Below are 15,023 nucleotides of genomic sequence, written 5' to 3'. Positions count from 1 at the left end.
GCGGTCTTGTCTTTTTCTGAATTGAGACGGAGACCGGAGAAGTGGTGTTTGGTGCTTCCTGACGGCAGGGGCGTTTCAGTCAGGCTCCCTCATTCCCGCTCCCCCCGCCATTCCCGCTCCCCTCACCATTCCCAGCCCCCGGCCGTTCCCAGCGCGGCCGCCAGGGGGCTCCGAGCGCCGCCCGCGCGCAGCCAACCCGGCGGCGTGGGCGGGGCCGGCGGCTCGCGCGCGCGGAGGTGGGCGGGGCTTGTCTGCTGTCGGGGGCGCGCGGGGCTCCTCCCGCTCCTCTCGCCGGCTCCTCACTCCAACTGCACCTCCTTCCTCCCGCCACCTCCTGTCTCTTCTCTCGCCGGCTCCTCACTCCAACTGCACCTCCTTCCTCCCGCCACCTCCTGTCTCTTCTCTCGCCGGCTCCTCACTCCAACTGCACCTCCTTCCTCCCGCCACCTCCTGTCTCTTCTCTCGCCGGCTCCTCACTCCAACTCTACCTCCTTCCTCCCGCCACCTCCTGTCTCTTCTCTCGCCGGCTCCTCACTCCAACTGCACCTCCTTCCTCCCGCCACCTCCTGTCTCTTCTCTCGCCGGCTCCTCACTCCAACTGCACCTCCTTCCTCCCGCCACCTCCTGTCTCTTCTCTCGCCGGCTCCTCACTCCAACTGCACCTCCTTCCTCCCGCCACCTCCTGTCTCTTCTCTCGCCGGCTCCTCACTCCAACTGCACCTCCTTCCTCCCGCCACCTCCTGTCTCTTCTCTCGCCGGCTCCTCACTCCAACTCCACCTCCTTCCTCCCGCCACCTCCTCCTCTGGCCGCCCCCTCCCGCTCCTCTTCACTCCTCCTCCTTCCTCCCGCTCCTCCCGCCGGCTCCTCCCGGGGCGGGCGCTCCGGCCGCGGCCGTGTCAGCCCAGCCACGGCGGCAGCGAGCATGTCCTCCAGTAGGGCCAAGAAAGTGAAGATGGCCACCAAGTCCTGCCCCGAGTGCGACCAGCAGGTGAGCGGCTGCCGGAGGACGCCGGGCTGCGGAGGGCGGAGCGGGCAGACGGGCTCCGTGCGGCTGCGGTCGGTGTTTGTGTGAACCAAATGGTTGTTGCCTTTGCAGCTTCTGCATGGAGTGCGAGTTGAACGCCGCGTCCCTCTGGCAGGGGAGAGGAGTAGTTGTATTGTGCTGAGGGGTGTCTGCGCGACTGCAGAACCTCTTGTTTATGTGCTGGTGTTGTTTAGTAACTCTGTGATCTGTTAAAAAGACAATGGACTGGGTGATTTATATAATGCAGTTTGCCCTTTGGATGACTGATGTGCCCGGGGCTGGGCGGGAGAGGGCTCAGAGGTGTTGTTTTCTCGGGGTGGTCGGGAAGCAGCGGAATGGAGCCCTTTGGTGCAATTGCTGCCCGGTTCCCGAGTGCCCGCCTGAGCTGTTGGTGTGTCCCACTGCGGGTCCCTGGCGTGCACAAAATGGAGCTGCTGGCGCTCACACAGAGCGGCAGCTGCTTTGCACCGCTGCCGTCTCAGGAGCTGGTCTCCATTTACTGGGAGCGATGTGAGTGCTAAAAGCAGGCCGGTTCGTTCCAGCGGAGCTCCGAACAATGGCCCGGCGCTGCAGCGGCGGCCGTGGGGCTCGGCCGAGGGGCAGCGCCTGTCACATGCGCTCCTGGGGACCTCGGCGCGGTTCTGTGACCCTGGAAAGTCACCCCTGTTCACTGCTTTAGCTATACCTAGGAAAAAATTAATAGCCTCATGTAATTTTTCTCTACTTGCACAGCTTTAGAAAAAAACAGCATTTTTGTTCTGACTTGCATGGTTTTTACAGTATTCCTGCTCATCCTGGCACAGTTGGGAGTGCTGAGCTGTGTGTGGGCGTCCTTTCATGTTTTAACCAGCAGATCAACCGCTGCAAATGTACGTTAAGCACGTCACTGAAATACTATTTCTGAGAAAGAAATCGTGTGCCAAGTTCTGGTTATTCAGTTGGTGAAAGGAGAAACGAAAATGAGGGAGAAATCACGAGAGTGGTGGTGGTTTTGTTTTGTTTTCTTTTTTTGATAAATGTAGTAAATATCAAACTATCAACAATAAGTAAGGAAACACTGTAGGATTTTTAAGCTGACGTGAAAACGGTCACTTTGTTCTGCACTTACATGCATCTCATGTGTTTTAGTTTTTGTCAATGTAGATTTTCTGTTAGCAGCTCTTCTGGGGCTTCCATGGATTTTATGTGCTGATATGTCCTGCCCTGGCACACATTGCTCATAGGACCTTGTTTTCCACTGCCAAATATTTGAGAGGGAGCAAGGAACTAAGGCCTACAGTACAAGTCAACCCTTTGCAGATTTTGAGGAAACTCATATAATTCTTGTCTGACTGTGTCCTATGCTGGTGTTTCTTAAATTCTTCCCTGAGCAAAGGCTTAGCATTTGTTTCTGATTTTTTCAGTAGAAGTGACATGCATGGAAATATTTAGACAGCCACAATTTTTGAAGAGAAATATTGAGTAACGCTTCTTAGACTTCAAAACATTTTTCTGTTGTAATTTAGATAATGTATTTCAGTATTTTCACCATCAAAGCACAGTTCCATTAAACTAGGAATCCTGAAGTACTTGCAGTCAATCTGAGAAAATAATAATCACTTCTTAATTTAGCATCAGGTAAAGTGTCTTGTGTGAGAAAAATTCCCTTTTTATTAGGAAAATGCTAAACAGTGTGAAATAGTGTTTAGGACTCTTGCCTTAATTATGTTGCAGGATGTTATCAGTGTGGATCTTCAAAGGATAGCTGATAGGTTTCAGTGATAAACCTCTTCCTCCAGGCCCCCCACCCTCAAGTGCTGCACACCCCTACGTGCTAAACCTGTAACACGAGAACAATATTGTTCTGTTAAACACACTTGAGTTCGTTGAAAAATACTGACTCTGTTCCAATCCCCTTGGGTGGCTTTGCCAAAGTTTTGTGGGTTTTTTTTTTCAGGCCAAGCCTGGGAAGGTAATTATTGGAGAGACCCAAGTGTTCAGAAATGGATTTAGCTGGAATTCTGTATCACATTAAGAACACACACACATTAAGATCACACTGTAGGTGAGATAGTGGGGCTTTAGTACTTTTACATTGGCATATGAACAGGGAGACAAATATGCATACAAGTCTGCTAAATTCTGGCCTTTAAAGTTCAATAAACCTCTGTTGGACTCATTTTTATTACGTCAGTGTCTCCATAAAGGGAGTTAAAATTTCTAATTCTGCAAAACCTGTGTCTGCAAGCTTTTTGTAGGGTGAAGTGCAGGAGTTCAGATGTCCTACAGAAAGCAAAATAATCTGTTTATTCTGAGTTAAGTTCCCCTTTATAAATTCACGTACTACTTTGGTAGGGGTTGTTTTTGAGTCAGTGGAAGTTTGGTACTTGGTTCTTCCTCATGTCTGGTTAAATTGAGGGGGCAGTTGTGGTTCTGTGCTCCTGTTTGTTCCAGTGGGTATTGGCATACTTGTAGTGACCTGTCTTAAAGAATTACATTTGAGAAATTACCTCCTGCCTTTTTCCCCCCACTATCATGCTTCAGCATGACTTTACTTTAATGTGTGTTACTTAATCTCTTCCAGATCTCTGCCTAAACTTGCTTTGATTTGTGTTTTCAGTCTTAAACCTAATCAAAGCAACATGGTGTATTGCTTTCCACTCTAAAAGATCTTGGCACTACGGTAATGAGTTTTGTAGTTTATCAGGTTTTTTTTTTTAATTGCTCTGAGTAGATTTTTGTTATTTTTCATATTAAATGTGGCATTTCTTGTTTTACATTGTTATTTTCTGGGGGAGCATACTGCTGCTGTCCGTTCAGCTGATCAAGGCACTGTATTCTCTCAAACTCCTGGGCCTGCAGTCAGTTCTTGCCTGCCTGGGCTGGGTTATTTGCATTTTCAATTAAAGAGGTCCTTCTGTACCCACCCAGCCTTGTCTGCAGCGCTGGAGCAGAGCTGCTACAAATGCATCTGTTTTGCTTCAGGCTCTATTGTGCCTCTAAAGCTGCTCCTCTCTTAGAGGAGCTGCTTTCAAATGCTGCTGAAAGTGAATGCATTCACAGTGTACTGATGGTTTTAACTTATAATTTTTTTTTTTGCAAGTATATAGAGGAAGCAAAACTGGAGATGTCTGTCTGATTTGACTACTGATATTTGAGAGCTCTGAAAAGAAACTGTTATTCTGTTTTAATTCAGCCTTCCTTTAATGCTCTCTACTTTCCCCCACCCCCTTCCTGTCAGTCTGGGGAAAAGCAGTGCAAAGCAATTACAACAGCTGTACATTTCAAGCTTGATTTTTAACAGCTGCATAAAGAAAAGGCTTTAAAGAAAGGTGAGTGATTTACAGCAGAATCTGTCTTTATGTTTAAATACAGTAACAGGGCAGGCTGCAGTTTGCAGTACAGACTGAGTCTGAAGAGTTGTCTCTGAGGACAAAATGTGAGTTAGTGTGTTTTTTCTTCATGGGACAGAAATTTTGTCATAATTTGAAATTATCTGAAAATTTTGTCTTTTGTTTTCCCAGGTTCCTGTTGCATGTAAATCATGTCCCTGTGGCTACATATTTATCAGTCGAAAACTCTTGCACGCTAAACGTGCTGAGAGATCACCACCCATCACAGGTAATACTTGCAGAGGAGAGAAGAAGGGAGCAACAGTTATTTCCCCTTATTTCCTGGAGACAAAAGATAGTGGGTTTTACCTCTCTGTGTGAATTGACTGTTGTCAGTTCACTTTCCCTTCAATTTGTGCATGGTAGACTTCGAATATGTTAATTTTTCTTGAATTTTGAGGAGAGGAGGAAAGCTGGTGTTTTCAGTCTTCCTTTGTACTCATGATGTTGGCATTTATTCTGTGTATGTTCTAGCTGCACACATTGATCACTATGCAAAATAACCCCTTACAGAATGCTTTGTGTTAATCCTGTTTTGAAGCTGAACATGTAGAGGTCCCAAAAGGATCTGATTTCAGAGCACGGGCTGATTGAAACTGGGTTTTCTGAAAATAAAAAATTGGTCATAATGTTTTATCTAAAACTGGGTGGATCTTGATTCTCTCTCCATGATTAAATTAAATAGTGCTTTTTTTGTGCCTGACTTGTGTGTCTTTTGTTGATGGACACAGTAAGGAGTCAGTTGAATGTGCCTTCTGGCATGAATAGCAGTCTTCTTGTGTTCGTTTATATTGCTTCCTCCAGTGCTAGGAATTAGTCAGAAAAAGAGCCTGATAGGGAAGATATATATTAAAAAAAAACCCAAAAAACCTGACCTAAACCCAACAAATATCTGATCTATAACAGCTACTTTTTAAAATTATCTACCAGACCTATAAAATGGAAGTCAGCTATTTGATGTTTTGTATCACTGTTTTGAAGGATAGCTGTTGATTGCCACTTGTAGGAATTAGGTGACATTATGCTGAAAACTGAACTTTGAATGTGTTGGAGGTTAAGAAATGTCTGGTAGATTGGAAGTGTTGATCAACTTTCTTTCCTCCTCCTGCTTTTTTGATAAAGTAATTACCAAATGAAGCTGAAGGCCATAATCTGATTGTATAATTCAGCTTTGCACAGAGGAAATGCACCAGGGGAGGCAAAATGGAGACATGCTGGGGGCCATCCTGCAGCTCTGGAAAGTGCTTTTTACTGTGAGTGTGACCAAGCACTGGCAAAGGTTGTCCAAGAGGTTGTGGAGTCTCCATCCTTGGAGACTCAAAAGCCTTCTGGAGATGGTGTGGTGCAGCTGGCTCTTGGTGGCCCTGTATGACAGGGTCTGAAGAGGTTCCTCTGCTACTTCACCCTGGCTGTGACGCTCTGAAGTGCAGGCTCTGTATGAGCTTCAGTGACTGGAGCCTGCCGTCCAGCTTGTACCCTGTGTCTGTACAACATTAATGGGACAACTGCAGCCAAAGGAAATCAGTTCCCTAGGGAGATACAGTAGGAGACTGTGTATGTCTATATTGTGCTCCTGAGGTAACCACAACTTCTTTTAGTAAATGCTGTTCCAGTATTTTCAGCAGTACAGCACTGTAGAGTGGTGCTGCAGCCTTACAAATGTGTAGCTAATCCATGAGTGTGCTGTGGTGACTGTCCTATATTTGGTACTCAAGCTCATTAATTCATGCTTAATTTCCAGATAAAACTCATGTAAGTGTTCCTTTCTTGTAATGACTTGGGTGTACAGGAGAGGAATAGCTGTTCAGCAGTGAGCATGAGGGGGCCTTGTCACAGGTTGGATGTGGTGGGACACGTACGCTGTCTTCTGAGGCGTTCACTGCCAGCACCCTTGACTCAGCATTTGATTTGTGTGAGCAGCAGCAATGATTTCATTGTTAGAGTCTGTGGTGCTTGCTGTATGGTAAACTTTTGTAGTGGAACAGATACAGAATGGGGTGTCTTAAAGACGGTGATGTGTGCAGTTGGTGTTCCCATCTTATTTGAGAAACAGCTTCTTGTGTACCAGTAAACATCTCAGGCTGCAAAATGCTTTTGAAGTAATTAAAAGGTTGATCCTTGGAATCAAGAAGTGAAGCACCCTTCTGGATCTGGCATCTTCATTTCTGCATGGATATCGTGCAGATGCTATGGTTCTGTAAAGGTATAGGCATATGAGCACTTGAAAGGAAAAGGTTTATTGGGTGGGGTAAGCATTAAGAGTAAATTAAGAACAAAGGTGAAAACAACCCTGGATCATGCCATTTCTGTTCATTTGCACAGAAAACAAGAGTGAGGCCAAAAGGAGACGGACAGAGAGAGTTAAACGAGAGAAGATAAATTCTGCAGTAAATAAAGACTTAGAAAACCGAAAAAGATCCAGGTCTAACAGCCATTCAGACCATAGCAGACGAGGAAGAGGAAGACCTAAGAGTGCCTCAGCGAAAAAACACGAGGAAGAAAGAGGTATGAGAGCTGGAGAAATCTGTTTGTTGGATTTTCTATTTGTACCTTTTTAATTTAGCAAACCTTTATTCCATTCAGACCATTTAAGTAGAGTAGTTCAGCCAGTACCTGATACCTTAATGTGGGGAAGGGACTGATTTGCATGTGTAGAGACCTCTGGGTTTATGTTTCACTGTCTGATGAAACTACAAAGATCTAAATCTCTATTTTTAGCCACTATATCAAGTTTCAACATGTAGGTTGAAAGCCATTGGACTAAAGTGTAAAGTAGGTTTTTTTGTTGTTGTTTTGGTTTTTTGGTTTTTTTTTGGCTGAGATGCTGCTGCTCTGTATCACAAGGAGTAACCATATAATGATATCTGTTGTCAGAGAGGGGATTAGGATGACTGGATTACTTAAAAAGTTTATTGAAACCTTTTGGAGGGCCAAAGTAAAAAAGGCATCTTGAATCACTACTATGACCTGAATTTTGTCCCATGTTTCTGGAGGAAAGAATGACTCCTTGTCTGTTAAGGTTCCTTGGTGACCTGTTAACACAGTATACAGTAATACCCATTATACAGTAATGAGGCTGTTACATAGCTGGAGTAATTCTAGAACCCCTGAAGAATGTAACTGTCACTTAGGGTTCCTCTTGTTTTAAGTGCCTATTGACAGTGCATTTTCTAGCTGTGTTTTGTGAGATAGTAATTTTAGACCTGAGTTATGAACCAAAACTTAGCATGGGCTTCAGAAGGTTGGAAGGCAGATAAAAGGGGAATGACAAGACTTCATACAAATATTCAGCAGATATTGTTCCTAAAACTCCTGAAATCTTGAAGTATATCATGTGGCATAACTCAGAAATGCAATTATTTCTTCCTTTCCACCTTACAAAAAAAAAAAAAAAATAGGGTGTTAATCCATGTTGAAAATTCCTTCAATTTCTGACTTCTCAAAACCAAGTTTGATATCTCTGCTGTTTAATGTAAATCAAGTGTAAAAACCAAGTATAAATTTGGATTTTATTGGGTTTTTTGGTGCTTTCAATGTGGGAAGAGGAGGTGGAATTTAATTTCTGTATATTTTCCAGATGGCAATTGTTTTACTGAAATAGAAATGCACTTTGTAGTATCTAATCTCTTTACTATTGCATATGACTTATTGATAATGTGTGTAGCTCCCCTATTTGTTACTGACCCAAGCTGGATTGTCTGGTAGCTTTAGGATCCTTTCTAGGCATTTAACTGCCAGTCTAGTTCACAAAAACCCTTGGTTTTAAAATTCCAGTGAGCTGGTTGGGTTGCCTTATAAAAGTGAATCTTTTCTGTCCCCTGACAAAGAGGAAAGCAACCTAAGCAACCAAAGGAAAAGATCCATTTTCTTAAGACATGTTTTCTAGTTTCCAAAAAGCAAGAATTTGACAGCAGGAGGGATATTAAGAAAACATGTTTTCCTATCCAAAACTAGGGTGAATGTTTCTAACCTCCAAAGTGTGACAATACTGCGGTGCTTGGAGGTAGAAGACACGAGATCTAGATATAGGGGGATCTTGGCATAAGAGTGTGTGTGGTGTGCCTTTTCTTGGTGTTTCCTTAAAATTGAATCTTACTTGATAAGATTGCCTTCATCTTTTTGTGCTGTTTTTACCATCCCTTTTCCTTGATCTTTTTTCTTGTTTTGATGGCTGTTTCTTCCTCAGCATTCTGTGTAGGGATTTGGCTCACACCCATTTGTCATTGTCTTTGCCCCAGTGCAGCTCATCTTATTGTTCAGGAGTAAGTAGGCTTAGAATATTTTTTTACTTCTGGTTATGTCAGATTATAGTGTGTGTAGACCACTGTGCTGATTATCAGGCAGATTAAAAAAAATGATATATAAGGCTGTCATAGCTATAAAAATAAATTCAGCGGGGAGCTCATCCTTTTCTAAGTAATTACTAGCACAAGTTAACATTGACCTCTCCCTTTTCAAGTTGCTTACAAAATTGAAACTACTATGTGTGGAGTAATTAGTGGGAATTTTAGAAATATTATTCCTTTACCACATGTGCTGCTTGATAGTGTTGTTTGTGTATATTAAGCAACTGTAATTCTACTACAGTTAAGGTGGTTTTTGTGTGAGTGGTTGCTAGTCCTTGCAGCAGTCTGTGTGTGTTGAAAGTCAGCTCTGGAGTGCAAGATGTCATTATCTTATTTCCTTGCCTGTTGTATGTCTTGAGGATATTTTGGGCATGTGTTACTTGCCACTAGAGGTTGCGCTTTTGCCCCAAAGACTTGAAAAGAAGCCACTGCTTGCATGGTTTAGATATTTGGTTCCTAATGCATTTGTAGATGGAAAAACAGGCAGACAGAAAACACCTCAGTTGTATTAACATGGAAGAACAGATTATCTGTACATTTGAAGACCATCCAGCTGTGAAAATTTCCTTCCTAAGGCCCCCGATGACATCTGTAGCTCTGCTTCCTTGCTTGTCATGCAAATACACAGTGTGCTTGTTCCCAGTTATGTCTGTGCCTTTGACTGGTTCTTTTGTGTCCTTCGTGACTGGCTCACATTAGAGCAAAGAGCTGCAGCAATTAAGAAGAATAGAATAAGCAAAAAGGCTTTTCAAAATAAGCTATTTTCCCTGCAGATTTAGCAAGAAGGAATGGAGGGGGAGGAAAGAGGAAGCAGATGTAGATTGAGGGGATATAGCAGTACTGGGACCCAGAAAATTATGCTATCACATGTTTCAGAGCCATGTGATGACCCTGGAAAATAGGAACTCCTCCCTGTAGCCTTGGCTTGTCAAAATTGTAATTTAATTTCTTTGTCAGATGTAGTACAGTGTATTTTGAAAATACAAACACTCCATAATAATTTGACTCTGATTTTGTTGTGGGAGCGTGTTCTTTCTTTTACTCTGTGGGGTTGTGACACACAGCTAGACTGGTTCCCAGGTTGCCTTGTTATCTGGGTAAAAACCCTGATTGTATTAAAGCAAACAAAAACCCTTATATCCTGGAGGAAGTGGTATTGGTTGTTCTGAAAAAGGTTACCAGCAAATAAGTCTCAGTAAGAGTAGTAGACTTGCTAAAGCAGACTTGTTACTTGGCAGGCCAAATCTTCATAAAGATACATACATACATTTCAGTATCCTGATAAAACTTAAGCTGAGTACATTTTCATGATGCAAGTTTTCTTTTTCCTATGATTTCCAGCTGCATTACTCACACATTTGCTTGCCCAGTGTGCATATATGAAGTAACTTGATATCTTGAAAAATTAATCCATACAAAATTTGTGAAGGGGGAGGTCCATATGTGAGTTTTACATAATCAATGTTTTAAGGGCTGCAGTATAAGGGGATTGCAGGAGATCTGGGGATACAAGAGACATGATCCAGAAAAACTGTTTTTGTCTAAATAGCCTCTTAATTGTACAGCAAACCCCCTAGTAGTTTTTAATGTCTTACTGTCTTGTACAAGCACAATACTATTTTTCTTCTCATAATAGAGAAACGAGTCAAAACTACTTTCAGATAAGACTGAAGTGGAAAGTTTTCAGAGTGTGTGTGGAAGCTGTGGTATCCTAGGAGTAGTGTATGATAAAATGTCATGCAGGTGTGAGCTCTTCAGTTATTACTGATGAAAACTACAATTGTCCTGAGAGTGCATGAAGCCTGCACACCTGTGTTAATTCCTCATACTCTTTGATATCAAGATTTCACTAAGCTGAAGTCTCAGAATGATGCTGATCTGGGAGGATGGGGAGGAAGGGAAACTAAGAAGTCCACAGTCTGTTAACAGCAACCAGGGTGTGGTGCAGGCAGAGTATTTTTAATTTTGCTGGATGCTGATATGTTCAAGTTGTGGCTGGATTCGTTTGGATCAGGAAGTATGAAACAAAGGGTGGGGCATAGATATGAAAATAGAAAAGGTTAGTGTGGAATAACCAGTGTGTGTAGTGTCTGTACTCAGAACTACTCCCAGCATTGTTAATTTTTAAATGGTGAGAGGGAGGAAGTGTACATACAGAAGCTGATTTGTCTTTAACTGTGGGGTAGGACTGGTAGCAAAACTTGCTTGCGAACTCATTTCAAACTCAATACACTAGAGGATATTGCCTTGCATAGCCAGGAAGTCAGCAAAAAGCTGGTTTCTGCTGTTTCTGTGTCAGTATTAAATCAGAACACAGTGGTAAAGGATTTTGGAGGTTCTCCCACTCAGTTGTTCAACAATTTGATTTCACATGGAAGGTAGTCTGCTGGAGTTCTCTCCATAGCTGTAACACAAAGGTGAAGCCAAATCTAAAGCCATTGTTGTGAGTGTGAACCCATTGAAGGGTAACTGTGGGTAGGTGGAGATAGGAGCTGCTGGGATCTTTGTTCCTGGTTGTGCTTTCTGTTAGTTTACAGCACTGCCTTTTCTTTGGTGTAAACCTTGCTGTAAACTTTCTCCATGCTAGTTTAGGTGTCTTGGTGGAGCAGTTGCCAGAGTGTGGACATGTGTGACTGTGTGTTAGTGAGACAGAGGGGTCTTTCAGGTGAGCTTTTGTTGTGATTGGAAATGAGTCCAGGCCACATGGAACCTGGATTAGAGATGGAGTTCCACAGCTGAAAGCTCCGAATGTATTTTTCTCTTCCTTCTGCCTACAAGCCTGGTCTTCTGCTGACAAAACTGTTTTTTTGTTGGCTTTATTTTCTTAACAATTTGTGTCAGCTACCTGTGGCTAGCTAAACTGGGATAGAACTAGTCAGGATCTGGAGGAGGTGGTATTTATGCAAGTGGTATTACTCAAATTTTATGAATTTTTGTAGTGTAATTTAGTTTATTTGAGCACTGCAGTATGGAAACTTTTTGATGGCTTCCTGTTGTGTGTCTGTGGCATTGAAGCAAGCCAACATCAGCACAGGGAACTCATGGGCTTTTACTTGCTCAATGAGGTGTGTTAGCATTGTTCTACAGCTGGGATAAGATGGAAAGTCTGCAGTGTAGAAAGTCCAGAAATGTGCACAATGATAAATTTGGAGCCTGACTTCATCCAAGTATCAAGGCTCTTTGGCCTTTGACCCTGTCATTAAACTCTCGGGTTTCTTTCATGTAGCTGTAAAGTAAGGGGACAGATCTTGTGTTTAATGAGGATATTCTGAAATAACTTTGTTTTCTTGGATGTAAAGAAAAAAACCCAAACCACTAAAACAAAAAAAACCCTGAAGGAGCTCTTTAATACTTGTTTATGTTAACGATTCATTCTTCCTTCTTTGTTAAAGATGAGAAATCCAGTCATGCTTTTGACTGACTCATTCTGTGGCTCTTCCAGCACCTTTGTGTGCGTCTGTTATTTCCTCCTCTTTTTCACTCCCTCTGCATAGGAGTTTGTCTAACTTCAATTCCACTACTTCACATAATTTATTAATTTCTGTGTAACTTGCATTAACTTCAAGTAATGGAAAAAGCTTCTAATAGTGACTTTTTTTTCTTCTACAGAGAAACAAGAAAAAGAAGTTGACATGTATGCTAACCTTTCAGATGAAAAGGCCTTCGTATTTTCAGTGGCCTTGGCGGAAATAAACAGAAAAATTATCAATCAAAGACTTATTCTCTAACTTGTGAGCACAATCTGATGCAGTTTTATGCAGGATGGCTAGCAGATTTCCAAGGTGCCATGGACTCTCGGAAAGTGTGTTGTCTGCACCAACAAGGACCATAGCATTTCCTGTTAGAAATTCTACTCCTGTTCTTGGAAATCAAATTCTGTCTCTACAAATCATAAAGTGGTCACAAGATTGTGCTGTGAAAAATCAGAAAGCAGATATGTTTCACGCCTTGAAGACAAATGCTAGACAAATGCACAGAGAGACTGCACCCATTCCAGAGCACTTCTTTTGAATTTGCTGCCAGAAATGCAATATTTTAAATATTTTCAGAAATAAATGATTTTCCTTTAAAATTATATATTTCAGATTTTTCAGCTATATTGCAGTTTACATATGTACAGTTCACATAACTTTTTAATAAATTGATATTCCAGTATTTTATTGAATGGAGAATTAAGTACATTTGTGATAAACAGGGTGTGTTGGTTTTAATCCTCTTACAAGTCTGGTATTCATGCTAGGTATTACTTCAGTTTTACATTTTTTAATAGGTGTGATATACTTCTGGTAGGAAGAAAATAAAAGTGGTTTAATTTGGGAGTATTATTTTGTTAGACAACTTCATATTTTTTTTAAGAATTATCACTAGAAAATAATTTCTTGCTCCATAGAGTTGTTTTTTAAAAATCATATACTTTGGGGGTCAGAATCCTGAAGTTTGAGAGCCAAGCTGTTAACTGTTTTGTAACAATTATTTGCTGAGTATCTGCTTTGTCTAGCTGGTAAGTTCTTGTCCCATACTTTTTCTTGGCCCATTATTTACTGGAGAGGGAGAGAAGGAGACTTCAGAAATACAGATCTGCAGTTGGCATCCTTGGTATCCATTATAACCATTATATCCATTATAATCCATTGGTATTTCCAAAACATGATGTGGTAATTCCTTTTACTCCCCATAGCTTTTTTTGACTGTCTTTTAAAATTATAATTCTTACTGGTATTGTGTTTGGATTGCTGACTGTAAATACCAAAGCAAAGTCTACCTGAGTGTGCAAAAATGAGCTGTTTTGATATAAATAGTTCTGGGGAAGACATTCAACAAAGTAGTCTTTCTTAAAGTGGTATAGTGCAATTTCAGCCAAAACTCTTCCTTTAATAACTATATGGGGAGTTTATTTTACCAAGAAAAAACCCCAAAGCCTCAAGCTGTGTAAAATCCTGAGGAAGGAGGTGTAGGAGATAATTACATTCACAGAATCTGACACACTGGGGTTTAGTCATCTTTCATTTGCTGTATTCTAGGAGGGGGAATGCAACTAAATGTCTTTTTCTTCAGTATTACTGGTGTTTTTCCATATCACATTGAGTAATGAGAATTGCCTAATGAGGTTCAGCTACAGAACTGATCTCTGGGTGGAAGCCAAGATGTTTATTAATAAAGCTGGACTATCAAATACTGGCTGTTTATTAGTTACCGATTAACAGAAGGAGCCGTCATAGCTTCAAGTTAAGCCACAAGACACTGCTCAAATGCAAACTGTGTAAGTGAAAGCAGGAAGCATGGAAAGGGTTTTTCACTTCTTAACTCCTAAGGAATAATTTGCATCCTTGTTAACACTGGCTAGAGAGATGGTGTGGAAATGTGGTTAAGGCACTAAAACACATTTGTCTTTATTCCAGTAAATGAGAAATAGCAAATACAAGACTTACTTCTCTGCATCATTGAACTTGTGCTTCCCAGAACTGTGGCCTGTCACAGATACCAGTAGTAAGGACAGATGAGTCAGTCTTAAGGATAGAGAATACATTTGCATGGTAAGTTACAAGTCCCAGTGACAAAAGGGAAGTTCTGACTTAAGGGTGTGGTCAGTCTGGTGTTGCTGGAATGAGATGTGCTGTGTTAGGAAGGGAGAGAGGGAGCTGCCAAGGTAGTGTCTTTGGTGCTGTGACCTGCTTTCCTACAGGTGTCTGTCTCTTTCTGCTCCTGCACATGGAATTGGTTACCATCACAGGACCAAAGTTAATGTTGGATGTTACAAAACTGTAAGTTAATTTCTACATTTAGATTGGTGCCTTTTCTAATCAGTACTTTTGAAAAACACGTTTGTATCTCTCAAATGTGCAAGGCCATTTATTCTGCTTCATTGGTGGAAGTTTTCCTGAAACAGTGGTTGAGTCCTATTTCTGTATTTCTTCTCTTTGTATTCCCCAGGTCTCTTCTGTCTTCTCTTTCCCACATACCCTCAGGCTACTTTTCTTCCCCTGATGGCTTCCCGTTTCTTTGAGAAAGCTGTGATGGAAGCAGGTGGCCTTGAAAACACTCTAGGGAGGGAGTGGGTCTCTGCCAGGGGATCTGGCAAAGCAAGAAACCTGACTTTCTCTTCCCACCAGCCAGAAACAAGCCATTCTTTCCTGTATAGACAGGACATTTTGGCCTCTTCCAAAAGCCCTGGTAATTGGTGTGCCAAGACACATTTCTTGGAACATATTCAGTAACTGAACTGGAAAGTGTCTGCTTTGTACAAAATAGGCATCAACATGATGGATCTCAAGAGCTCTTTC

The 15,023-nt window shown here is 42.0% G+C and overlaps 1 protein-coding gene across 1 annotated transcript; it reads left to right on the top strand.

The window, feature by feature from the left end:
- Window positions 1-256: 256 nt before the first annotated feature.
- Window positions 257-12,907, top strand: C11H16orf87 (chromosome 11 C16orf87 homolog). Its single transcript, XM_053953239.1, has 4 exons — window positions 257-989; window positions 4,529-4,625; window positions 6,719-6,901; window positions 12,352-12,907. Exons 1-4 carry the CDS (start codon window positions 924-926, stop codon window positions 12,468-12,470), a joined length of 465 nt encoding a protein of 154 aa, XP_053809214.1. The 5' UTR covers window positions 257-923; the 3' UTR covers window positions 12,471-12,907.
- Window positions 12,908-15,023: the final 2,116 nt, after the last annotated feature.

Source organism: Vidua chalybeata, chromosome 11 (assembly GCF_026979565.1).
Source record: "Vidua chalybeata isolate OUT-0048 chromosome 11, bVidCha1 merged haplotype, whole genome shotgun sequence".
Taxonomy (NCBI): domain Eukaryota; kingdom Metazoa; phylum Chordata; class Aves; order Passeriformes; family Viduidae; genus Vidua; species Vidua chalybeata.
This window is presented reverse-complemented; position numbering and strand designations above follow the sequence as displayed.